General features: G+C 43.9%; 1 protein-coding gene across 1 annotated transcript; it reads right to left on the reverse strand.

Moving 5' to 3' along the window:
* Window positions 1-1,474: 1,474 nt before the first annotated feature.
* On the reverse strand, window positions 1,475-26,197 carry coea1 (Collagen alpha-1XIV chain). The gene is given in 6 exon segments (NM_001140969.1): window positions 1,475-1,699; window positions 13,224-13,328; window positions 13,489-13,629; window positions 21,409-21,525; window positions 24,014-24,112; window positions 26,083-26,197. Coding segments are annotated over 5 exon segments (534 nt in total). The 5' UTR covers window positions 24,105-24,112; window positions 26,083-26,197; the 3' UTR covers window positions 1,475-1,619.

Genomic DNA, 26,197 nt, shown 5'->3' on the forward strand with positions numbered 1-26,197 from the left:
GTATTACAGAGTACAGAGGAAGAAAGGATTCCTTTCCAGTACCCGTCAGTGTGTTCCCTCCTTTGTAGGGAAGGTTCTTCACAGCGTCGATGACTGCTTCTTTGGTGGTGAAAGTGTTCAGGTGCCACTCAATCCTGGGGTCACCACTATACTGGGCCAGACCTGTGCAAAGGGAATCAACAGTCAGGGTAGCTTCTCTCAACACACAAACACACGCTGCTATTGTACTGACAAGCAGCTAATTATTTATTACCCAGATGAAACACAGCAGCACAACAACACAGATACTACAGTACCCGTGACTCGAGTGGGTGGGATAGAAAGGCTAATCATCTAATCATGAGCGCTTTAGCAACGCTGCTTTCTCATGCTTATAATGATAATGATGATGACAATGATAGGGAAACAACGTCACCAATGATGATGAAAAAAGAAACCAGTCAAATGGCTGACAGATTGTTTCCTCACCAATCCGTGTCTTGTCAAACTCCACATGGAAGGCGCTAACCAGATTCTCCAGGAACATGCGGACCAGACGGAAGTTTATCCGTCCGATACTCCATGATCCGTCCACCAGGATCACAATATCCGCTATGGCCGGGGTCTTACACATGAACTGCTCTGTAAGGGAAAGACATACAGACCAGATTATGTTTAAACCAACATACTAATGACAAGAGCATTCAAACGATAGCCTAGATAAAACACAATAATATACAACATACCACTACTGAGCGTAAAGGGGAAAGTAAGGTCACTAAAGAGAGTAACTTATCAAATAATGGTAAACTGAATCAAACAATTACAATGTTATCATGATTTTTAAAAATAAAAAAAACATTTGTAATTCTTTGAAGTGCAGCTTAGGTCCAAAGCATTTGTTTATTCAGTTCAATGCATCTTCCCACAAATTTCCCCGAGGGGCAATTTAGTGTATAATTCATGCAAAATAATGCTAGTGCTCATAAATACACCCAGTCAATGAAGAGAAAATAGGCCTTGATTAGGTGACATTTTATTTAGACACTATGCTACATAGCTTTTCACATAATAACATATCTCATTATGCCTCCTCTCACAATCTGCGCCGATCTATTAAAGTGGAGAGGCCTGTCATTAGACCATAAACTGACATGATGACAGCAATGTGCTGGATATTATCCTGATCCGACATACTCAGATAGCGTGAGTGAAAGCCGTTGAGCCAGAACTCTCTCTTTCTGTGTGGATTCAGAAGGTTTCTGCAGGATATGCACAAATCTCCGTTGAGTACTGTATGTATCTTAAATTCAGGAAATAATTCAGGAAAGAAACTCTAACTTTCACAGTTCAGAAAACTGTCAGACTTTCAGAGTCTTATAGGAAATAATATACCTAGAATCAAGATTTTTTGGGGGGACAGTATATTTCTCCTATACCAATTGTTGTGTGTGAGAATTGTGAAATTGGGTGACCAGCAAAGACACAGATAACTAGAATAGGGCAGCAGTTTATTGTTTAAAAGCAAAATACTGTAAAAGTAATCCAGCATTCCATCAGCCTTTATGGTGGATTACAATGATTGATTTCAGATTGTAAATTAGCTGTAGGTGGTATGTGCCACTTTTCCCATCGAGCATTCAATGCACACAGCTGCAGTGGCACACAAATTCCGTCTGAGCTGAGAGGACCGATATCTTCTGGATGTTTTGCTCTACCTCTGGGGAGAGAGGAAATAGAGTACATAACATCAATGTAGAGATCATCACTTAAACAATATTTCAATCAAAAAGGTGTGGTTGGGTTCAAATCCATGCAAAAGACAAACATACTGTACACTACGATGTTGGTTGGAAAATATATAATATATAATTCAATAACCATCGTATCCCCCAGATGTAGAACAAATACTTATCAGGCTGGAACATTTTACGCAATCTAGGGTAGAACTGCATTTTTTAAGAGTAATTTAATTTGCCATTGACAGAAACAGAGTGGTCTATCACTTCCTACAAGTCTGTACAGCCCTGGAATTTCTGTTTCCAAACCAATCAATATCTCAGCATAATAGACCTCAGTAAAGGAAGTAAAACAAAAAAGTGCTTTATGTGTGTCAACCCCATAAAATCACCTCCTGTTTCCTGAACATTTAATTGAAGGGCAGGGCACCATTTTGGAGTGAATGAAAGAGCATTGTCTGAGTGCCTTTAATAGCAGGGCAGCAAACATAGCCAGGTGGATAGACAGTGGGAGATGGGGAGTGAGAAGTGTGAAGAGAGAGGGAGAAGGAAAGAGAGAGAGATGAGTAGAACAAGACATCTCTAGAAGACATATCACTACACTGAGTAGGTGTCACAACAGGTGGCTTCACATTCAAACCAGTTTCCTGAATACACTATATATAAGAAAGTATTTGGACACCCTTTCAAATTAGCGGATTCGGCTATTTCAGCCACACCCGTTCCTGACGTGTATAACATCGACCACACAGCCATGCGATCTCCATAGGGAGACAGTAGAATGGCCTTACTGAAGAGCTCAGTGACTTTCAATGTGGCACCGTCATAGGATGCCACCTTTCCAAGAGAGTTATAGGAGGACAGAGGGTGGAGAGAGTGGTAGACACTATACAGACAGACGGATAGGAGAAGGACACTGAAAAGTAGAGGGGATAGTAAGAATAGAGAAAGGGAGAAGGTTGAAAGAGGGAGGGAGAGATTCTTTTAGAACATAGCTATTAGTGGAGGACCTCAGGCGCTTGTGGCTCTGACGGGTCACAGGTTCAACAGTCAAGGCCAAGCCGGGGTCAGGGTTAAGGTGACTGCGGTAACGCCTAGAGGGAGAGGGAACCAAGAGTTCCCATTCCTCCATGTCAAAGTTGGTCCATGCACCGCTCTCTCATCCGCATCCAGATTTAGAATGTGTGTAATTTACAAACACAGAGGAGAGAAGTCACCATCGCCTCAAGATAAGGGCCTAACATTCCTCTACAAAAACATGAAAGGGCTAGTTGTGTGCAGCGGCTAATAGCAGATTTCAAACATGTATGTCCACTAGGCAGATAACCTCAAAGGTCAGCTCATTAATCTACAGTATGAACATGGCAGGGTTAAAGTGATCGATTAGTGAAAGCTACACGTGACAAAAGTGACACGTATGCACAGTACCAGTCAAAAGTTTGGACACACCTACTCATTCCAGGATTTTTCTTAATTTTTTACTATTTTATACATTGTAGAATAATAGTGAAGACATCAAAACTATGAAATAACACATATGGAATCATGTAGTTACCAAAAAAGTAGCCACCCTTTGCCTTGATGACAGCTTTGCACACTTTGGCATTCTCTCAACCAGCTTCATGAGGTAGTCAGCTGGAATGCATTTCAATTAACAGGTGTGACTGTTAATGCGTTTGAACCAATCAGTTGTGTTGTGACAAGGTAGGGGTGGTATACAGAAGATATCCCTGTTTGGTAAAATACCAAGTCCATATTATGGCAAGAACAGCTCAAATAAGCAAAGAGAAACGACAGTCCATCATTACTTTAAGACATGAAGGTCAGTTAATTAATTTCAAGAACTTCTTCAAGTGCAGTCACAAAAACCATCAAGCGCTATGATGAAACTGTCTCTCATGTATCCCAAATAAATGCTTCACAGATGCTTCACAAATAAATGCTTCACAAGTAACAGACACATCTCAACATCAACTGTTCAGAAGAGACTGTGTGAACCACGCCTTCATGGTCGAATTACTGCAAAGAAACCACTACTTAATGACACCAATAAGAAGAAGAGACTTGCTTGGGCCATGAAACACAAGCAGTAGACATTAGACTGGTGGAAATATGTCCTTTTGTCTGATGAGTCCAAATTAGAGATTTTTGGTTCCAACCGCTGTGTCTTTGTGAGACGAAGAGTAGGTGAACGGATGATCTCCGCATGTGTGGTTCCCACCGTGAACCATGGAGGAGGAGGTGTGATGGTGTGGGGGTGCTTTGCTGGTGACACTGTCTGTGATTTATTTAGAATTCAAGGCACACTTAACCAATATGGCTACCACAGCATTCTGCAGTGATACGCCATCCCATCTGGTTTGCGCTTAGTGGGACTATCTTTTGTTTTTCAACAGGACAATGACCCAACACACCTCCAGGCTGTGTAAGGGCTATTTGACCAAGAAGGAGAGTGATGGAGTGCCGTATCAGATGACCTGGCCTCCACAATCACACCACCTCAACCCAATTGAGATGGTTTGGGATGAGTTGTACGGCAGAGTGAAGAAAAAGCAGCCAACAAGTGCTCAGCATACGTGGGAACTCCTTCAAGACTGTTGAAAAAGCATCCCTCGTGAAGCTGGTTGAGGGAATGCCGAGATTGTGCAAAGCTGTCATCAAGACAAAGGGTGGCAACTTTGAAGAATCTCAAATATAAAATATATTTGGATTTGTTTAACACTTTTTTGGTTACTCCATATGTGCTATTTCATAGTTTTGATGTCTTCACTATTATTCTACAATGTAGAAAATAGGGAGTCCCATAGGGCGGCGCACAATTGGCCAGGCTTCGTCCGGGTTTGGCCGGTGTAGGCCGTCACTGTAAATTAGAATTTGTTCTTAACTGACTTGCCTAGTTAAATAATGGTTCAATCAAAAATGAGTAGGTGTGTCCAAACTTTTGACTGGTACTGTATATACACACACATACTTGCTTATTCCTATACACTCAGGAACACCTGCTCTTTCCATGACATAGATTGACCATTTGAATCCAGGTGAAAGCTATGACGCCTTGTTAATTCCACTTAAATCAGAGTAGATGATGGGGAGGAGAGAGGTTAAAGAAGGACTTTTAAGCCTTAAGACAACTGAATGGGTGAATGGGCAAGACAAAAGATTGAAGTGCCTTTTGAACGGAGTATGGTAGTAGGTGCCAGGCGCACCGGTTTGATTGGGCCAAGAACTGCAACGCTGCTGTCAACAGTTTCCCATGTGTATTAAGGATGGTCCACCACCCAAAGGACATCCAGCCAACTTGACACAACTGTGGGAAGCATTGAAGTCAACACGGGTCAGCATCCCTGTGGAACGCTTTTGATAACCTGCAGAGTCCATGCCCCAACGAATTGAGGCTGTTCTGAGGGCAAAAGGGGATGCAACTAAATATTAGGAAGGTGTTTCTAATGTTCTGTACACTCAGTGTAAATAAGCAGGTAAGAAGCATATAAAATCTGGTCACATATACCATGAATTTATGCAACTACTCCAAACAAACTAGCTCCCTCTGACAATAATACATGTGATCAGCCAGTGATCCCTCTGACAATAATCAACATGACTGGCCAGTGATCCCTCCGGCAATAACAGATGTGATCAGCCAGTGGTCCCTGTGACAATAATAGATGTGATTAACCAGTGGAGCTCCAGACCAGCCCTCCTACCCCAGTGGCAAATCTAAGCCTAATAATCTCATAGGGTTGACATTATTCACAGGAGCTGTCTCCGAGGAGCTCTACCATACAGGAGAATAATGAAATCATGCAGAATAAACTACACTAAACAAAAATATAAACGCAACATTTAAAATGTAGGTCCCATGTGTCACGTCCTGACCAGTAAAGGGGTTATTTGTTATTGTAGTTTGGTCAGGACGTGGCAGGGGGTGTTTGTTTTATGTGGATCGGGGTTTGTTGGGCTATGGTATTATGTAAGAGGGGTGTTTGTTTAGAGTGTTCTGGGGTTTTTGGTCTATGTTCTAGGTTAGTGTTTTTCTATGTTCAGTCTAGTTTTCTACTTCTATGTTTAGGGTTTGTTGATTGACCTTCAATTGGAGGCAGCTGTTCCTCGTTGCCTCTGATTGAAGGTCCTACGTATAGGGGTGTTTGTGCTATGGGGGTTTGTGGGTAGTTGTTTCCTGTTTTGTGTCTGTGCACCTGACAGGACTGTTTTAGTGTCGTTCGTTGTTTTGTATACATGATTTGTTTGTTTTTCCTTCTTTTGATTTAATAAAGAGGATGAGTATACACGTTCCCGCTGCATCTTGGTCCAATCCTTACGACAACCGTTACAGAACTACCCACCACCAACGGACCAAGCAGCGGGGTAAGGAGCTGGAGAAGAGCTATCGGGAGTTGTGGACCTGGGAGGAGATCCTAGCCGGAGAGGGACCATGGAGGAAGGCTGGAGAGGACCGGGAGTGTTTTGCTGGAACACGGTTGGCATGGAAGCTTGAGAGGCAGCCCCCAAAAGGTTTTGGGGGGGGGGGGACACGGGTAGTTTGGCTGGGCCAGGGTTGAGCCCAAAGCCAACTCCCCATGCTTACCGGAGGCAGCGTGGTACTGGTCAGGCCCCGTGCTATGGGGTGATGCGCACGGCGTCGAGGCCAAGCATCCACAGGCCGGAATGCTCGGTGCCAGCGTCCCGCATTTGGGCACCCAGCCAGTAAGGGTGGTGCCAGTCCTGCGCTCGAGACCGCGAGTGCGCCTTCACGGCCCAGTGTATCCTGTCCCCACTCCCCGCACTAGCCCTGAGGTGCGTGTCTCCAGTCTGGCATCTCCAAAGCCAGCACCACGCTCCAGGCCTCCAGTGTGTCAGCCCAGTCCAGGATGTCCTGTTCCCACTCCTCGCACTAGCCTTGGGGTGCGTGTCTCCAGTCTGGTACCTCCACTACCAGCCCCACGCACCAGGCCTCCAGTGCGTCAGCCCAGTCCAGCTTGTCCTGCTCCTGCTCCTTGCACTAGCCCTGTGGTGCGTGTCCCTAGTCTGGCACTTCCTAAGCCAGCTCCACGCATCAGGTCTTTAGTGCGCAGTCCCCATCCAGAGCTTCCGGCAACAGTGCCTCGTCCAGAGTGTCCAGCAACAGTGCCTCGTCCAGAGTGTCCGGCAACAGTGCCTCGTCCAGAGTATCCGGCAACAGTGCCTCGTCCAGAGTGTCCGGCAACAGTCCGGGGCCGAGAGCCGAGAGAGACGGCCCACAGTCCGGAGCCGAGAGAGACGGCCCACAGTCCGGAGCCGAGAGAGACGGCCCACAGTCCGGAACCGAGAGAGACGGCCCACAGTCCGGAATCGGCGCAGCGAGAATCGCCCTACAGTCCGGAATCGGCGCAGCGAGAGTCGCCCTACAGTCCGAAATCGGCGCAACGAGAGTCGCCCTACAGTCCGGAATCGGCGCAGCGAGAGTCGCCCTACAGTCCGGAATCGGCGCAGCGAGAGTCGCCCTACAGTCCGGAATCGGCGCAGCGAGAGTACTTCATGGTGGCAGTAGGGTTATGGTATGGGCAGGCATAAGCTATGGACAACGACCACAATTGCATTTTATTGATGGCAATTTCAATGCACAGAGATACCATGACAAGATCCTGAGTCCCATTGTCGTGCCATTCATCCGCCGCCATCAGCTCATGTTTCAGCATGATAATGCACGGCCCCATGTCGCAAGGATTTGTACACAACTCCTGGAAACTGAAAATGTCCCAGTTCTTTCAGTTCTTGGCCTGCATACTCACCAGGATGCTCTGGAGCGACGTGTACAACAGCGTGTTCCAGTTCCCGCCAATATCCACCAACTGCGCAGTCATTGAAGAAGAGAGGGACAACATTCTACAGGCCACAATCAATAGCCTGATCAACTCTATGTGAAGGAGATGTGTTGCACTGCATGAGGCAAATGGTGGTCACACCAGATACTGACTGGTTTTCTGATCCACGTCCCTACCTTTCTTTTAAAGGTATCTGTGACCAACAGATGCATATCTGTATTCCCAGTCATGTGAAATCCATAGATTAGGGCCTAATTTATTTATTTCAATTGACTGATTTCCTCATATGAACTGTAACTCAGTACAATCTTTGAAATTGTTGCATGTTGCGTTTCTATTTTTGTTCAGTACAATGGGATGAAATCCCCATGCTTCCCTTCCACAGGCATCTCAGAGACTACCAATAATACAAGCCTCAATATAGCAATGCTAGTTTTCTCTTAATGTTATTCTAATATATGGAATATGTGGCTGAAATATGTAATGCATTAGATATGAGCAGTGCCTTATTAATAGTGATTGAATGGTGTATGGTTCATCTGTACGGTTCTTACTGGTCCATTGATATCAGATTATGATAGGTCTCTATGGCATTCATAATTCTCTAGGGGATCCAGGTGGATTTTTCCTCATGCATTTCTCTGAAAACAATGCAGGTATAGGCTAATGCTTTTCGATGGGTAATTTGAAAAGAATCGACTTAAAATTGACTTCATCATCGGCCTGATGAAGGATGTTGTGACAGAAAAATCTCCTATTGTCCAATAAAATCCAAAATGTGTCTACAGAATGTATGGCCTTCTGTCTGCATATTTTCCACCATACTTTCTCATACCATAAGCTTATTTGTGAAGATGTTTAAGCTAAGAGGCCACACGGCCCCACTCCCAGTGAGTGATGGGACTACAGCGACTGGGGCAGAGTGGAACAGGTAAAGCCTCACCTCTGGGTATTGGCTTTGTGACTGTGAGGCGATGCAGCATATGAAGAAAGGGCCACGCTGTCAACCAAGCGAGGATGTTACTCGTTTATCTGTCAGCCCCATACGGTAGAGAGCCGAACAATGAGCAGACAATGTGACAACATTCAGACGTTGTCGTGGGAACCCGGGGGAAATTACTGTAAGTCAGACTTGTCCTGCGAATATTCAAATGCACTTGTGTCGCTAGAAACAATTAACAACAGACTGGAGGAGTTGGGTGATGTGACAGCCACACTGACTCACACAACATCCTGGCAGGTGTGTGTGTGTGTGTGTGTGTGACATCTCAGAAAGTGTACACTCCCTCACTCACTCACTCACTCACTCACCCAAAACCGAAACCAATAACAACAAAGGAAACATCACATTTTTTTCATAAGAAAACTGTCATCAAAAGTTCAAACGTCCACCTAATGAATGATGCTGGTCAACAGAGGCCCATTCCCTCGGGCAATATGGACGTGATCACGTGGCATCTTTTCTCTGGATGGCGTTGACTAGGTGACTTTAAACGTGTGTCCGCATAACTGCCTGAGAGCATCCGTCACCTGTCACATTCCTAACCCTTCTATTTCTACTTGGGACTCCAAATGACTCTGTCTGAATGTCAAGTTCCATTGATGGAGCTTTTGCTCCACGCTTCATAACTCAGTAAAGCCTGCACTTGCATTAACGGAATGCCAGACTCTCTCTCAGTCTAGGCCACAGCACTATTTTGCTCACTTTCAATTTGGCTTTATCAACCGTGGATCCGTCTGCGACGAGGCATGCTCTGTTGATTCATCGTTCATTGTGATTTGTAGCATGGGGAAATGACATTGTGTTGAGTTGTTTGTTGATTGCTGATTTTGTACATAATGTGTTCGGTAAGTCTGTATCTGTATAAGTCTGTATATGCATCAGCTAAAGCAGGGATGGGCAACTGATGGACCGCAGACCACTTTTTGTGGGCCTGCAGATCAATAGTAGAATATACAAAGTGCAATTTCGAAATTTGGTTGTACATCAGCAGTTTTTCTCTAGCCCATGTCAGCTAACCTTATTTTAATTGGAATGTTAGTCCAGCGTCCAGCTATCTAAATCATGGTCGAATTATCGACCTGGAGGCCACCATTGATCATCAGATATCATATTAAAAACGGCAAATATTTGTCTCTACCCTTTCGCAAAATGTGAAGAATTGCAGGAAATTAGGTGTAAAATTGCGAATTTATCTCTCCACCTCATGGCAAAATGAGTAGAATTGCATGAAATTAGTTAACAAGAGCCCCCAAGGCTAGGGCCGACTTTGACTGCATGGATGTGGGTACGCAGACCCTCATGATGAGTCTGATTTGTTGTGGCCTCCACCCCTATCAAAGTTGTCCATCCCTGAGCTAGAGCCATGTACAGTAAACGGGTTCCTTTCACCACAAGCTGACAGACCGAGCCAGCCAGGTGAATTTCTTTTGCAATGAAACTGTTATAAAACCTGTTATAACACCATCAAATGAATGACATAATACCTGTTACTCAATAGGAAGCAGTATCCCAAGAGTCCAGCATAAAAGTTTCAATGCTCCATTTGTCCATCAAATGATTTCCATTTCATAACAGTGTTCCTGCGTCTTACATGAACAACATTACGGCTGGAGATCAAAAGTACTATGCAGTCTGTTACCAAACTAATTAATTACAGGGAATTGTGTGCCTTTGACACTGAACAGAGAATTCCAACAGTTACATGAGTTCAGCCTTTAAAAAAAGCATGCCTGTGACTGTGTCCATGGTTACAGAAATACCTCAGGTTGCTCTTATATCTTGTGAAAATACTGTGTTTTCCAGACATCCAAGAGAATTAGGAAAGTAAGCCATGCTTCAAAACACTAGTTTGCACCTGTTATTGCTGAATTTGTGCTGTTTTACAAGGCAAATTGTCACATTTTCATTCACTACTGCACAGATATTTAATCGCATCTTAATCAACAAAAAAGCTAAATAACGACCTCCTCCTTCACTAAACATTGCCTCAAAAGACACCACTACCATAACATATTTTGTCCCCATCTCTTAGCTGTTATTCATGAGCCTAGAGAGAGCCTCTCTGTCCTCTAAGCAGCCCTGCCTGTAGGCTACTACAGACCACTAAATGTCTTCTATGCTTAAAATATGACCTGTGGTTCCTGGAGGCGACACTACAGCGCATTAGGGTCCCCTGAAGAGTGGGGGAAATCAGGAGCAAGCTGTGATTTCATTATCTCGCCGGCCTCTCCGGTTACAGTCCAATTACCTCCGTGTGAACAAATAACCGTGTAATTAAAGTTAAACAAATGGGCCATGTCATCGCAGCGTAATACTGTCTGGCAGCACCACCTCCCCAACCACCTGCTAGTTAAGGGACATTGAGGAAGCGTAATATCCTCCTTGACCCCCAAGCGACAGGGCGGATGATAAGCTAATGCTATCTGCGCTAACTTGAGCAGGTAGCAGTGTAGCCAGCGGGAACTGAAAGCAGTCTAGCTGAAAGGTAAAGGATATGGTCTGGTACTGGTTGTGGTTATTGGATCAGATGTACTGGTAACTGCTTATGCCGCTGCATATAGAATATACCTAAAAGCTGGAAGGGCAAACATAAACTGGAAAGAAATGAAAAGAGGTTAAGTAATGCCTATGAAAATGTTATGGCAGTGTAATATACCATATGGCACACGCCCATACCCATATACTCATCTAGAGCCAAAAGGGGCTAAAAATCTATGTGTCATACATAAACTATGCCATTTTATCCCTTCACTGACTGACACCAATTACTTTTCGCTCAAAAATGTGTCAATCAACCCTGAGCCTCGGATCCCAAACCCCGGCCACTGCACAACATAAGCGCTGCCATGGCGATGCATGAGTCATCCGGCCTTAATTACCTATATGTGTCCCTTATGACACCACCGCCACCTCCGGGAGCGCCGACTCCACTGAGCAAGGCCCCAGCAGCTTCAATTAGGCCATAAATATAGGGGCCTAATATCCTTCCTGGGCCCAGTTCAGAGAGGGTAAGCGTGGAGGTAAGTGCTAGGTTGTGTGGGACTGAGGCGTCTGCCAGGCCTTGGGCACACCTTTATGCCCTCTGGTATATCTGCACACCCAGGCAGGCAGGGAGCTACAGGGGGTTTACTTAGCAAGCCTGGAGCCGTCCAAGAATGGGCCCCGTGATAACATAGCAAAGGTATTCTGCAAGTGTGGGCAAGGAGATAGCTGCCTGTGTCAACTGTGTACATGCAATGGAGAGAGGGAGAGTGGAGAGAGAGAGGGAGAGTGGAGAGAGGGAGGGAGGGAGAGAGGGCGAGAGCAGAGAGAAGGAGGAAGAGAAAAAGGAGAGAAACAGTGAGGAGGAACAAATGAGAGCTTGAGAGGGAAAAAGACAGTTGGAGAAAGAGAGAAGATAGAGAGTGAAGGAGAAAGCAAAGCAGCATCATTATATCCGAGTTATTTTCCCCTTCTGTCTTTTACTCATAGGCAATTCCAGCATTTTAAGAGACGGCAGGTGATCCATCGCAGACCTCAAAGCACCACAGGGGTCCTTACACCACACTCCATAACTGCAAAACACCTTTTGACACCTCGGCCAAATCATAGCTTTTTATGCCAGAAGCACAGACGATCCAAGTCACCATGAAACACACACTCCACAGGAGTTTCATAAACACTGTTACTATCTTTGTCTGAAAACAAACTCCTAAATCTACCACTAATAGCCTGTTTCAGCCCACCAACAGCTTTTACAATATCACAGTTTTTTAATATTGACACTGGTTACAGATAAGGAGCAATACTGTGGCAGACACTTTGAGATCAATCCTTTGCAAATAATCAATATTTAGTCCCCAGGTCTCTTTTATCGGTTTGAACTCAACTGAAAGGGTGTTTTAAAATACCTCTGCAACTATTGCATACATAACCTTTACCCTGACAGATGTTATTTCAGTTGGGGCTGAATCCTCCTATACAGTATTAGCCCTGATACATAGCTGTAGACTCCTATGACATTACAGCTTTGTATCAGCGTCACAACGACTGGTTTTAAACTTTGTCATTCCAGTTTTTAGATCCTGGCTGATCGTTTACCATAACAGATTTATAACAACTTCATGCTCATTTTAAAAGGAAAACAGTTTTAGGTTTACCTTGGTTTTACGGAACAGCAATCACAAGTAGATCATTGCTCCAAAATGCTTCAATATCCAGTGCTTTTGGTTTAATCAGATCCTCTCAGGCTCTGTCTGTTTCAGGACCACAAAACAGTGTCTGTGGTACCTCTGGTGTCTTGAAGTCCGATTACAAGTTTTGTATACTGGGATCCAATGTAGACTTACTTTAAGTGACAATTTTCCAGCCCTGGAATTTCCTTCAAAGTCCACTTGAAATGAAGCACATTGCAGGTGTTGCTCCAAGGAGTGAGTGGGAATGAGGATCACATTCAAGGCCTTTCTTCTTCAGAAAAGTTCGAACAAATACATCACAAGGGCAATGTTTTCTAATTGTCGCATCCACTCCCAATGAAAAATGTACAGCCGTCCACTCCACCACCAGGTATAGCCTCAGCACCAACCAAGAGCCCTTTGGAGCTTCGACTTACCTGTGTGTCTTCAAGCTAATCTTCTCTATGTTGATTTCTTGGTTGATTTGAAGACTGAGCCATGGCAATTTCCAGATTTCAGGTTGGTCACTCATACATCCTATACTTACCTTCAGATATCTCATTGTTCTCCTCTGTGCCACTGGTGTCTTTCTGGTTCTTGGGTCGTACATTCTGAGGCTGTACGTTCTTAATGTCAGGCTCTGAAAGTTGGGCTGAAACAAACCAAACACATTCCCATTGACACATACTGTAGAAAACATTTTGTCAATTGTGTTGGAACATGGGCAATCACACAGACCAGCTTATTACCTTTGATTAAACAACTTCATGAAATCATAGAATAGGTTGTAAAAGGTATAAGGCTCTTCTCACCCTCAAATGTTCCTAGAAGTGGCTTGCTCTCCTGAGCACCTTTCACAGCAGTGACCTTGACTGTGTATAACTTTCTGGGGTCAAAGTCTATGATCACTTTGGCTTCCTTCTTTGTCACCTCTAGTTCAGTCTCCTCTGCATCTGTAATTGGGAGGAAGTAACCAACAAGACCAATCTTTGTAAATATTCAAGAAATTGTTTTCACGTGTGTTCTGATTGTTTATTAAATACATTCTGAAGAAAATGAGTTTACCATAATAAAAATATACTTTTGGGATATTTTGACTATTTTGAAATCTCTTTTTCAGGTGGAATGTCAGGAATGACATTTGATGTTGCAATGAAAGATACCACTGGATACGGCAGTAAATTAACTAGGCAGCGGCTCAGCGGCTGCTGCAGGACAAGTAAAGTGAGGCCTCAGTGTTCCAACACACCTGAATTACTTTAAGAAGCAGTACGCACAGTACATGGAGACACTCAGTTGGACTCACTCAACTGTCTCTCTCTTCAAAAACAACTTAACAGGGCTGTGTGAAAACAGGAGAGAGAACGCGCTCCCCGTGTAGCCTACTGATTCTAAATCAATTTATATAAATGGAGCCTGGCAGACCATTGAAGCACTTAAGGGAATGTAGATAGTTATGCACTGACCCTAGGTTTCATCGTTCTTGTTTTGCATATCAGAACAGAACTACAATTATCCTGACATTTAACACTCGTCTTTAACTGTGTTCACTGACACGTACAGTTCCTCCTTTATTACTATTTTGATATAGCTGCTAAGCACGGCCTGAAGGCAATGTGTTGCAAATGGAAGTGTGTAGGCATGTTGTAGAAACGGGGGTGTCAAGTCTTGTCAGGTCTTGTTTAAAGACGATGCGCCCCTCATAGGTCATTCATAGGTATTATGGAGGCCTTATCTGACACAACTGGACCTTAGACGCACCCCTATGAATGATTCAAACAATCTTGACCAATACTTCCGAATGTACCGCAGAATACTTGAAAAGCACTGATATTTTTCTGTCTTTTTCAGCAAAATGTCTGTATTGACACAGCACACTCGGTATATATTTACATTTGAGAAATTTTGCAGATGCCCTTATCCAGAGCAACTTACAGTTAGTGCTTTTATCTTAAGATTGCTAGGTGGGACAACCACATTTCACAGGCATAAAAATTTACATTTTCCTCAATAATGTAGCTATCGGTAGAGTCAAAGCTCGTGGGGGGGCGGGGGTGAAGGCTGTTTTCATGCCCTGCCTAATGCATTCTCCAAATAGTCAAATAGAAGGTGAGGAGGATTATTTAAGATACTGTTTGAAGAGGTAGGGTTTTAGATGTTTTCAGAAGATGGGAAGGGACTCTGCTGTCCTAGCTTCAGGGGGAAGCTGGTTCTACCATTGGGGTGCCAGGACAGAGAAGAGCTTGGACTGTGCTGAGTGGGAGCTGCCCTCCCGTATGGGTGGGAGGGCCAAGAGACCTGACGTGGCAGAACGGAATGCTTGGGTTGGGGTGTAGGGTTTGAGCGTAGCCTGAAGGTAGGGAGGGGCAGTTCCTTTTGCTGTTCCGTAGGTAAACACCATGGTCTTGTGGTGGATGCGAGCTTCAACTGGAAGCCAGTGGAGTGTGCGGAGGAGCGGGGTGACATGACAGAACTTGGGAAGGTTGAAAACCAGGCGGGCTGCTGCGTTCTGGATAAGTTGCAGGGGTTTTATGGCACAGCAGGGAGCCCAGCCAGCAGTGAGTTGCAGTAGTCCAGATGGGAGAGGACACGCTTCCTGTGAGGTAGGGTCGTACTCTACGGATGTTGTAGAACATGAACCTGCAGGAGCGGGTCACTGCTTTAATGTTTTCAGAGAATGACAGGGTGCTGTCCAGGGTCACACCAAGGTTCTTTGCACATTGGGAGGGGGAGACGGTGGAGTGGTCAACCGTGATGGAGAGGTCTTTGAGCGGGCAGGCCTTCCCCGGGAGGAAGAGCAGTTCCGTCTTGTTGAGTTTGAGCTTGAGGTGGTGGACCGACATCCAAGTTGAGATATCTGCCAGGCACGCAGAGATCCGTGTCGCCACCTTGGTGTCAGAAGGGGGGAAGGAGAAAAGTAGTTAAGTGTCATCGGCATAGCAATGATAGGAGAGACCATGTGAGGATATGATGGAGCCGAGTGACTTGGTGTATAAAGAGAAGAGGAGAGGGCTTAGGACCAAGCCCTGGGGGACACCAGTAGTGAGAGTATGTGGTGCAGACACAGATCCTCTCCATGTCACCTGGTAGGAGCGGCTGCCAGGTAGGATGCAATCCAAGAGTCTGCATTGCCTGAAACGCCCAGTCCTGAGTAGGTGGAGAGAAGGATCTGATGGTTCACGGTGACAAAGGCAGCGGATAGATCTAGGAGGATGAGTACAGAGGAGAGACAGTCAGCTTTGGCAGTGCGGAGAGCCTTCGTGACACAGAGAAGAACAGTCTCGTTTGAATGACACGTCTTGAAGCCTGACTGGCTGGGGTCAAGAAGATCATTCTGAGAGAGATAACGAGAAGGTTGATCAGAGACAGCACGATCAAGTGTTTTGGAAATAAAATAAAGAAGGGATACAGGTCTTTTTGATGTCAGATGAGTCGAGTGTTGGTTTCTTGAGGAGGGGAACAACTCGAGCCATTTTGAAGTCAGATGGGACGAATGGAAGAAGGTCTCCGGAGATGGTCTGGAGAAGAGAGGAAGGGATGGGGTTGAGCAGGCAAGTTGTCGGGCGGCCAGACCTCACTAGTTGCAGGATTTCATCTGGAGAGAGGGAGAAAGAGGTCACTTTTTTTCAAAGTGGTTGACAAAGTTGTCCGCGGAGAGGGGGTGGGGGGTGTAGGATTAAGGGGAAGGTGGAAGAGTTTCCTAGGGTTATAGGCAGAAGCTATAGGCAGGAATTTAGAGTGGTAGAAAGTGGCTTTAGCAGCAGATACAGAGGAAGAGAAGGTAGAGAGGAGGGAGTGAAAGGATGATAGGTCCTCCAAAGTTTTGTTTTCCTCCATTTTTACTCAGCTGCCCACAGCCCTGTTCTGTAAGCTAGCAATGAGTCACTCAGCCACGGAGCAGCAGGGGAGGGCCAAGCCGGCCAGGAGAAAAGGGGACAGTGTGAGTCATAGGATGCGGAAAGGGAGGAGAGTTGGGTTGAAAAGGCAGAATCAGGAGACAGGAGGGAGAAGGATTTAGCAGAAGGGAGAGATGATAGGATAGAAGATGAGAGAGTAGTTGGAGAGAGAGTGAAAAATTGCATGACCATCTGGGTAGGGGCTGAGTGGTTAGGGTTGGAGGAAAGGGAGACAGAAAAGGAAAATCAGAGACCTGGAGGTGTGGGGGGGGGGGGGGGGGGGGGTGCAATGAGATTAGTAGGCGAGCAGCCTCTAGTAAAGATGAGGTTAAGCGTATTGCCTGCCTTGTGAGTTGGAGGGGATTGGGAAAGGGTGAGGTCAAAAGAGGCAAGGAGGGGAAAGAGAGTTGGAAAGAAATGAATTGAAGGCAGACGTTGGGAGGTTGAAGTTGCCAAGTGCGAAGACCAGTGAGCCATCGTCAGGAAATGAGCTTATCAAGTTGTCAAGCTTATTGAGGAATTCTCCAAGGGCACCTGGTGGGTGATAGATTACAATAATGTTAAGCTTGAGTGGACAAGTGACAGTGACAGCATGGAATTCAAATGAGGAGACGGACAGGTGAGAGAGTGAGAAAAGAGAAAATCTCCACATGAGTAGACCTGTGCCACCACCGCGACAACCAGATGCTCTCAGACTATGAGAGAAACATAGTCAGATGAAGAAAGAGCAGCTGGAGGAGCAGTGTTCTCTGGGTTATTCCATGTCTCCCTCAGGGCCAAAAAGTCAAGGACTGAAGTGCAGCATAGACTGAGATGAACTCTGGTTCTTGACTGCAGATCAGCAGTTACAAACGCTACAAGAAACCTGGAATTCCACATGGGTTGTGCGCACAGTGTACACTAAGTTAGAAGGGTTGCAGCGAAGGGGTGGGGAGCATCTGTAAAGCCTATAGGGAGTGGTGCGAACAGGTCAGAAAACAGACACATAGTTGACAAACCTACAAAAGAGAAAAATGAGAATCTGTAAATAACTAGGTAAAATACTCAAGAGAGAAAGTGGTGTGGAGCATTCCTCTCTTTCCTTCTTTTCGACCGGCGCTTGTCTATTTTAAAACACTTGCGCCAGGAATGGATTGGTAATTTACCTGTCTTATATGAGCTCGCTTGCACTGAGGTGGGAGGGGTGGCAATATCTGAGGTGTGTCCTTAAAAACGTGCACCAACTTCAGGCAGCGCTGGTGGGGATATATAAGACCAACCAAAAGCTGGTCTTAGCAGGTTGGTTATGGCATGGATTTCACAAACCTGATGTCATAATTTCACCACGGAATTTGCCATAATTGGATGAAGGTCGTTCTTTTTTACTGATTAATTCTGCATTGTTGCAGGGTTAAAACAACAACAACTTAAAGGGTTAAGCAGCATGCTCTGGCTCTGAGCCTTGTGAGTTTGAGCCCAGTGCTATGCTATTGGTTTCTTTTGGGGGGGGGGGGGGGATGATATATCGATGTCCTCTGGACCTTTTCTAAGTCTGAAATCAACATCTCTTTCTTGTAACCAGCGCAGCCTATCCAGCCATGATGCACATTGCCCATATGCGCAAGGAACAAGAGAGATGTACTTTTTGTGCCCCTAAACCTCATATTAAGAAACATCAAAAATCTTGTTTTTTAAGGATCGGACACTTTTTAAAAATGCTCCCCTAAAATGACATACCCAAATCTAACTGCCTGTAGCTCAGGACCTGAAGCAAGGATATGCATATTATTTTGGCAGTAGCCAAAGGCAGCAGTGGAGTCAAACTGTAGAACCCAGTTCCTACATTTGAGTATAAAAATAGATTTTTTTCAAACAAAACTACACTACATTTAATCTCTGGGACCCTCAGGATGACAAATCAGAGCAAGATTACTGAATGTAATTACATTATTTACCTTCAGAGGTGAATGTATCAAACCAGTTGCCATGAAAAAAGTGTTTTGTTGTTGTGCACTATCCTCAAACAATAGCATGGTCTTTATTTATGCTTTTTATTTATGCTTTCTGCCCATATAAGACATGTCTTTGTCCCGGAATTGGCTGTTGTTTACAACGTCATTCTAGTCACATTATCGCATATTGAGCAATAACCGTCCCGGTTTAGGGACACCGATCCCGTAGAGGTTAAATCACTGCGCCACAGCAGTTCACAATTCTCTAGCAAGCAGGAAGAGTACTTGATGATACTTAGTGCATTGTTTTTAATTATTTTGTTTTAAGCCTTCGCCAAACCATAGCCGTAACCTTAGCCACTTGAAATGAATACCTAAACTTAATTTGATTAAAAACCAAGCATAGCCACCCTTCCTCTCAATGAAGGCTGTTTTTATGTCCTGCCCAATGCATTCGTCAAATAGTCAAGACTATCGATAAAGGGTTTGGCTCGTGAAACGCTTTGAAATAAATCTTAATCACCAAAGCTGTATTAAAAGATTACATTTGGGAGCAGCAAAAATGTGACCCCTTTTTTATCTGTACATTATTTTAGCCAGCTCCTGTTATTATTTTGCATGTGTGTAAAACCCCCTCCATGTAGGCTACATGTCCATATGCCCATCACGGAACAAGAGATCAGCTGATGACGGCAGTTACCCTATTTAGAAACATTTAAGTTATTTTCCTGTAACAACTGCTTGTTTTCCGTTTCATGTGATTAAAAAACAAGCTGTCGGTAGGCTACCCTTACCCTAGGGGACAACAATGCGAAGACTGTCAATAACCTACAGAACTTGGCACCAAGGCATGCAATATTAATCCATGAAACGCGTTGATTGGCCAGTGAATGGCTAAGCCCTCGTCACACCTCAAATGTATTAATTTGTCAAATCCCGGCCTCCCGGGTGGTGCCGTGGTCTAAGGCACTGCATTGCAGTGCTAGATGTGCCACCAGAGATTCTGGGTTCAAGCCCATGCTCTGTCACAGCCGGCTGCGACCGGGAGGCCCATGGGGTCCGGGTTAGGGAGGGTTTGGCTGGCAGGGATATTATTGACTCATTGTGCACTAGTGACTCCTGTGGGGGGACTGGGTGCAGTGCATGCTGATCAGGTCGCCAGGTGTATGGTGTTTCCTCTGACACATTGGTGCGGCTGGCTTCTGGGTTGGATGTGCATTCTGTCAAGAAGCACCTCCAATGCACATCCAACCCAGAAGCCAGCCGCACCAATGTGTCGGAGGAAACACCTGGCGACCTGATCAGCGTGCACTGCACCCAGTCCCCCCACAGGAGTCGCTTGGTTGGGTTGTGTTTCGGAGGACACATGGCTCTCGATCTTTGCCTCTCACAAGTCTGTACGGGAGTTGCAGCGATGAGACAAGACTGTAACTACTACCAGTTGGTAGTAGTTACCATGAAATCGGGGTAAAAAGTTGTTTTTTTAATTGTCAAATCCCAGCCCTTTATTGCCACCGCCAGCTACTGCGCCTATAATTCTGGTTGTGAATATTTCTGACACACCCCTGAACCTATAATCCTAATGCCAGTGTTACTATCCACAATCTAGCACTGCATTCAATTCCACCCCAATCATAATGGTTTGTGTATGTCTGCGGGTGTTGCCCTCTGTCAAAGCAACTCTTCTTCAATGAACAAAGGCTCACTGACTAGCCCATTTCAACCCACACGGAATATGACAATTCTGACTAACTCCGCAAATGGAATGCCATTCTGAACAATGACAAACACTGAACCACAGGGGTAGAGAGAAAGAGAGAGGAGGGAAATAGCATTATTTGTTTTTTTAAATACTTTTTTAATACTTTTTAATGCGCTCGATTGAGCTTGCCGGGTGCAAAGAAACCGATGTAATAGTCCCAAAAGTGCAAACCTTACCAAGATGGTACTACAGGCAGACTCGATCAAAAGCGCATAGCATTTAAAAAGACAAACAAATACTATTTGAACACAGGTCTGGAAGAAACGTTTGAAATGTCCTCTATTTTGCAGCTGGCATAAGGAGAAGTTCACCAGAGGAAGCTGGCTTGGTGGGGAGATGTGCTCCTTTAGCAGGGTGCCAGAGCTGGGATAAGATTGTGCCCCCCACCCTGGCCTGCCTCAGGCAGTTTAGATACAGCTACTTGTGCTCCGCTCACTGGCGCTTACTCTATCATCTTTATCAACACCAGATCAAGGCCAGGCAAGCCACTGGAGCTGCAGCTTTCCCCCTAGCTGCAGGTAAGGTAGTGTAAGGACTCAAAGTAAAAGCCATGGTGGAATGTCAGGGAGTCTATCTATACATTGAGAATTGGCAATTTATAAATATCTTTCCTTAAGAACAACTTGAGAAGTGAAATGGTAGGCTGTACTACACAGTGAGTCAAATTCGCCTAATACAGTGTTTCTCAAGTTGATACACGTCGTTGGCTTACTATGTGTATCAATCACAGTGCTTAACATAGATTACAAAATGGATGTTTGGAGTTCATTTCTCAACGTGATTATAAAATGGAGGAAAATCACATACTCTGAAGAACTCCTATTTCTTTACTGCAAGTGTGTGCCAAAGACATTGGCTACCTCACTCTCCTCATTTCTTCATGATCATTACCAATCAGTCTGTGTCTTCTTCAACTCCTACTCCAATTACCATTAATGAACTATAGTCAAACCTCCAGAAGCCATTCACGTCATAGGAGACGGGCTATAACCAGATGACATCATCATCTGACATGTAATTGATATGTAATTCTGTTTTCTACACTGCAAGTATGAAGCCGTTTGTGAAACACGGAACACAAGTTAGAAAGCGTAGTCCTTCAGGGCCGAATCGTAACTTGATCGTAACATTGCTGGACCTTACCTGATTGTGTGCTATAAATAAATCTGTAGCTTTCAAAGTCTCCTTTCGGCTCTTTCCATGACACAAGCAGCTGGGTTGCGCTCAGGACTTTAAAACGAAGTCTTCGTGGGGTGGCAACTAGACAAAAAAAAGACACAAATCACAGTTTTTAACAATAATTGACTAACTCAAGAAACGTTTGTATATAATATTCAATAGTAATATTGAATGCATGGTTAATATGACACCAAGACAGTGGTTGGGGTTCAATCAAGTGTAAAAAACAATGTTCTTTGAAAAAACTGTCCGAATTCAGTAACTAGTAGAGTGCGACAGGTTTGGTGATTTTTTATTTTTTTGCCAATGAAAACGCATGAAACTTGAGATTCCCCAGTTAAAAGTGATTATGAAACAGCTAGCAGCTAGATTGAACTCCAGCCAGAGTTTGGCGAGGTAACAGGCACTCCATCTGTGTTTAAAGTCCTAAAAGATTGTATCTTGGCCAAATAAAAAAGATACAGATTCAAAGAGTACCACAGATGTCACAAAAAAGCAGTCACATTCTCTCCCTTTGCCATTGATAGCTCTCATGTCTCTTTTGGAGGGGGGGGGGGGGGGGTCTTTTGTGCAGCACTTATCTCAGCATCAAAGAACCATCCCTGATCTCATCATGATTGCATTTGGCCGGAGCAGTCGAATTGAGGGTGTATTACAAAGCGTGTGCTCTTTACTTTGAGGCCTTTTCAGAGGAGAATGTGACTTTTTTTCAATTGTAGCAGCGACAAAGGGAAAGGCACTGGAATAGCATCTATTCCTGTCTTCAAGAAGATATCTATCTGCAAGTAGAGCAATATACCACTTCACCACTTCCTCTTGGGTCAACATCCCACAGCTCCGCACAGTAGTTAATACTAGGCATGACCAAATCCCAGAGTAAAATACAAATATAAATAAACATTCCCATCTAATTTGGTAATAATGGAAAGTAACGCAAACAGTCCCACAAACTTGTCTTGTTTGTGTCCTCATTAGGAGCAGGCAAGCTATCTGGTGCCAATGTATTCTTTAAATACCTTCACTATGACTGACATAAATGAGAGCGAAGCTCTACAGTTGAAACATACAGAATAATGATGTGTGTATGAGATTATATTTGGAGACATTGATGTAGGTATGGAAAGAATACAACCAAGCACATAGAATGGAGTAACTCATCGGAAGGTAAAGAGCCCGGAGATGGTACATGGTGCAAACAGGCGAATAATAATACTGTACTGAGCTCACCAACCTGAAAATGGGGGGTGGGTATTCAGCAGGGCTTAACTCTCTCTGAAAAAAAGATATTCTCTGAAGAACGTCGTTTCCCCGAGTGAGAGAATTAGCATGTGTGTTGTTTGTGTTTGTGTTTTTTTTTAAACCTTCAGAGACTTTATGCATCACCATGTACAGTGAGCCAGGAAATTTCCAGAACAGACGTCTCAGACTAGTTGTACGCTCGGTAAACAACATCTCCAAGACAAAGGACTTGCCTGTTTGAAGATGGGCTTAAGTTCTCATATATTTTTCATAGCCATCTTGTGCAAGCAGCCAGCAGGCTGCAGAGGGTTTAAGAGGCCTCAAGTACCCATGGGGAGTTTGGAAGTCAGATACAGTACAGAAAGTTTAATGCATTTTAATTAATATGTAAGAATGAGTTATAAGAAGGGCCATTTTGGGTTCGATGCTGACTCTGAAGGGATGGGCACGTGGCCACATGCCATTGGGTGACAGTGGCCTGTGTTCCCAGACATCCCTCCTTTGTCTATCGCCTCAAGGGACGGATGCTTTCAATTAAACCTCTTTAGCGCACTTTGAAGGAAACTTCTATTGAAGCCCACTGACCGTACGCTTTGAACTCTGACTTGTAAAAAGGCCAGGTTGTTTACTTTAAACAAGAGGCCGGCCCTTTCTGAGCAGAAGGTTTCTGCCGACACCCAATGGATACTGTCCAAGGTGTAATGCTACAATACAACACAAAGCGGCACTATGCTGTAGCCCAGGTTAGCACAGTACAGAGTGCACTCTTTGCACAGGAATGCTGTGGTTCGTTTCACTTGAGGACTGGGCAACGGTGTCAAGACAAGCCCAGATAAACAAACTGCAGCTGTTTGAGGGTGCAGTTCTTGTTTGTCTTCACATCAATAAGGATAAGGCCAAAGGCAGATATTGTTTGCAACATTGTATATATGGGCAAAGACCATAAGGGTAGGTAGCTCATGTAAAAGCATAATCTCAAAACACTTGAGTTGACTGCAAATGGAATGTTAACGATGTGATTTTACACACAAAAATGAACTTATATTACCAGAAAATAGTGACTTTTCCCTTTGAAGTAAAATAATCACAAAGTGAAAGTGACACAAAGACAAATTCTTAGACAAAAGCTGCACATCAAATGGAATGTTAATGATGTGATTTTACACACAAATATTTACTTATATTACCAGAAAATAGTGACTTTTCCCTTTGAAGTAAAATAATCCCAGTGACAATGACACAAAGACAAATGCTTTGACAAAAGCTGCACATCAAAAAGACACACACGGGACGACAGAGGATAAGAAGCAGCCTATATGATTGTGTTTACCTTGACCCTGAGCTGGTGCAGGTGAGAGAGAGATAAGAGCCAGACAGAGTAGAGGATTCCATACCCACATCTTCAGTCCTGTAGCCGGCATCCTTCACACTTGTATAGGAGAGGAGCACAGAAAACCTGACGAGACATCAAACGGAATGACAATGCCTGATGCCATTGAAAATAAATAGATAAGCTCCATTATTAAAGGAAGTCTAGAGGAACAGCTTGACTGGAAGTCAATAACTAGCGTTATCTATGCACTGTTGAAAATTGTGTTTTACCGGAATTTCAACCCCAAAACATCTATGTAATGACGTATCAACGTGAAAAACTGATTTGGATTTGCAGAAAGTAATCAACGTAATGGCATTTTGTCTTTCTTTCACCCAACTTTTAACCGTAATCCAATGACATGGTGATTATTATTATTTATTTTTTTAAATTTTATGTTGAATTCATGTAAGTTGAAAACTTAACCAAATGTAAATCAAAACTAGACATTGAACTGAGGTCTGTGCCTAGGTTATACCTGCTGAACGGGGCTTACTACAATATATATTGTGATTGTTCAGGTTAACCATCAGCAATAGTTCTGGATAATTTTGCTTTAAACAGTATGTATATATAGTCATTTTTAGATACACAGGGTAAAGTTGATGATTTCATAATGAGGACAGAAATCACTGAGGCGCACTGCATGGCCGAAGCAAGAGGAAAAGAGAAGAGCCCTCCATAAAAACATCCAAATGGTCAAAATCATTCCATTTTGAGATGGGGTGAAATTCAAAATGGTGCTATATATTCATATTAGCTCATTTGTAAACAATAACTATTGATATATTACTAGCTCAAACACTTAATCTGGAAGGGGGGGGGGGGGGGGGGGGGGGGGGAGGCTAAATTGCTGCCCTAATCTGATAGTGGTAGTGGGATGATTGATACCTAGTCTCACGTATAGATCAGCTCAGGTGCCTACATAGTACATACAGTACACCATAGACATACACCATAGACATACACCATAGACATACATAATTTACACACACCACACACACACACACAGAGAGAAGTCAGCTCAGACCGATCCAGCTCAGAGAGGCCCAGCTCATGAGCTCCATCAACAGCAGATTTTAGTTTATAATGGAAAATGAATGTGTTTATGCAACAAATGTTAGTGCATCAAATTGTATCACATCGAACTGAATCGCATCGATTTGTTCTCTAATCAAACTGAATTGCATGAATCGTTTCAAACTAAAACGTATCGTTCCTGTATCATATCGGAGGCCATGTATCTAGATAAGTATTGAATCGTCTTGAAAGGGAAAGATGCACATCCCTAGAAGTTACAGAGCAATTCTATGAATATCATTGATAAACTTCAACTGTAGGTTGATAAACAGTAGATTCCCATTTACATTTCAAATAGTTTGGGAAATAAACTCAAGAAAGCATCTAAACTTTGACATAACCATAATGACACCCATAAATCATTCAAACGATATTTGAAACGTGGCATGCTCCTGCAGAGTACTGTGGCAGTAGTATTTTCTCAAACAAATGGAGGATGTACAAAATAGATGACCATGATGTCACACCTTTCTCTCAAACTCATGCAAACACTTCAATAGGAATACTTCATCATTAGGCTAGCTGGTATTTCAAAGCAGCACCTCAATTCGCCGTGCCTAATCATACTCCTCAACTAATCAATGTACCTACATAGCCTTCTAATCTCGCCGTTATGACAAATTGCAGGTGTACAAGTAGGCTAACCTACAGGTAAACCTCAGTAGTAGTCCACAATCCTCGATGATGGTTCGTGTAGGCCTATAGACTTTGGGGGAAAATGGAAAACGACTGTACATTATATTTTAATTATAAATGTGATAAACAAACAGTATCGACGAAATACAAAAACAGATATAATAAACTGACTAAACCAAATTTGCATATATTGTCAAACGCGCCCCCACGACCACCGCTGACAGGTGAGGTTCCGTTTCCGACCACTTCTACTTAAAATGTGTTGTAATTAAACACTGACTTTATCCCGAACTAAAGAAAATATCTCATACCTTTTCAAAACATATGTTTACAGGTAATATTGCTCCCAAAGGACCCTTCCTGTGTGTCTTCCTTCGCGGGCTGTTGGCAAACTATCTTCAGCTCCTTCAGTTTCAGACTTGCTAT

This window comes from Salmo salar, chromosome 27 (assembly GCF_965601325.2).
Source record: "Salmo salar chromosome 27, fSalSal1, whole genome shotgun sequence".
Lineage (NCBI taxonomy): Eukaryota > Metazoa > Chordata > Actinopteri > Salmoniformes > Salmonidae > Salmo > Salmo salar.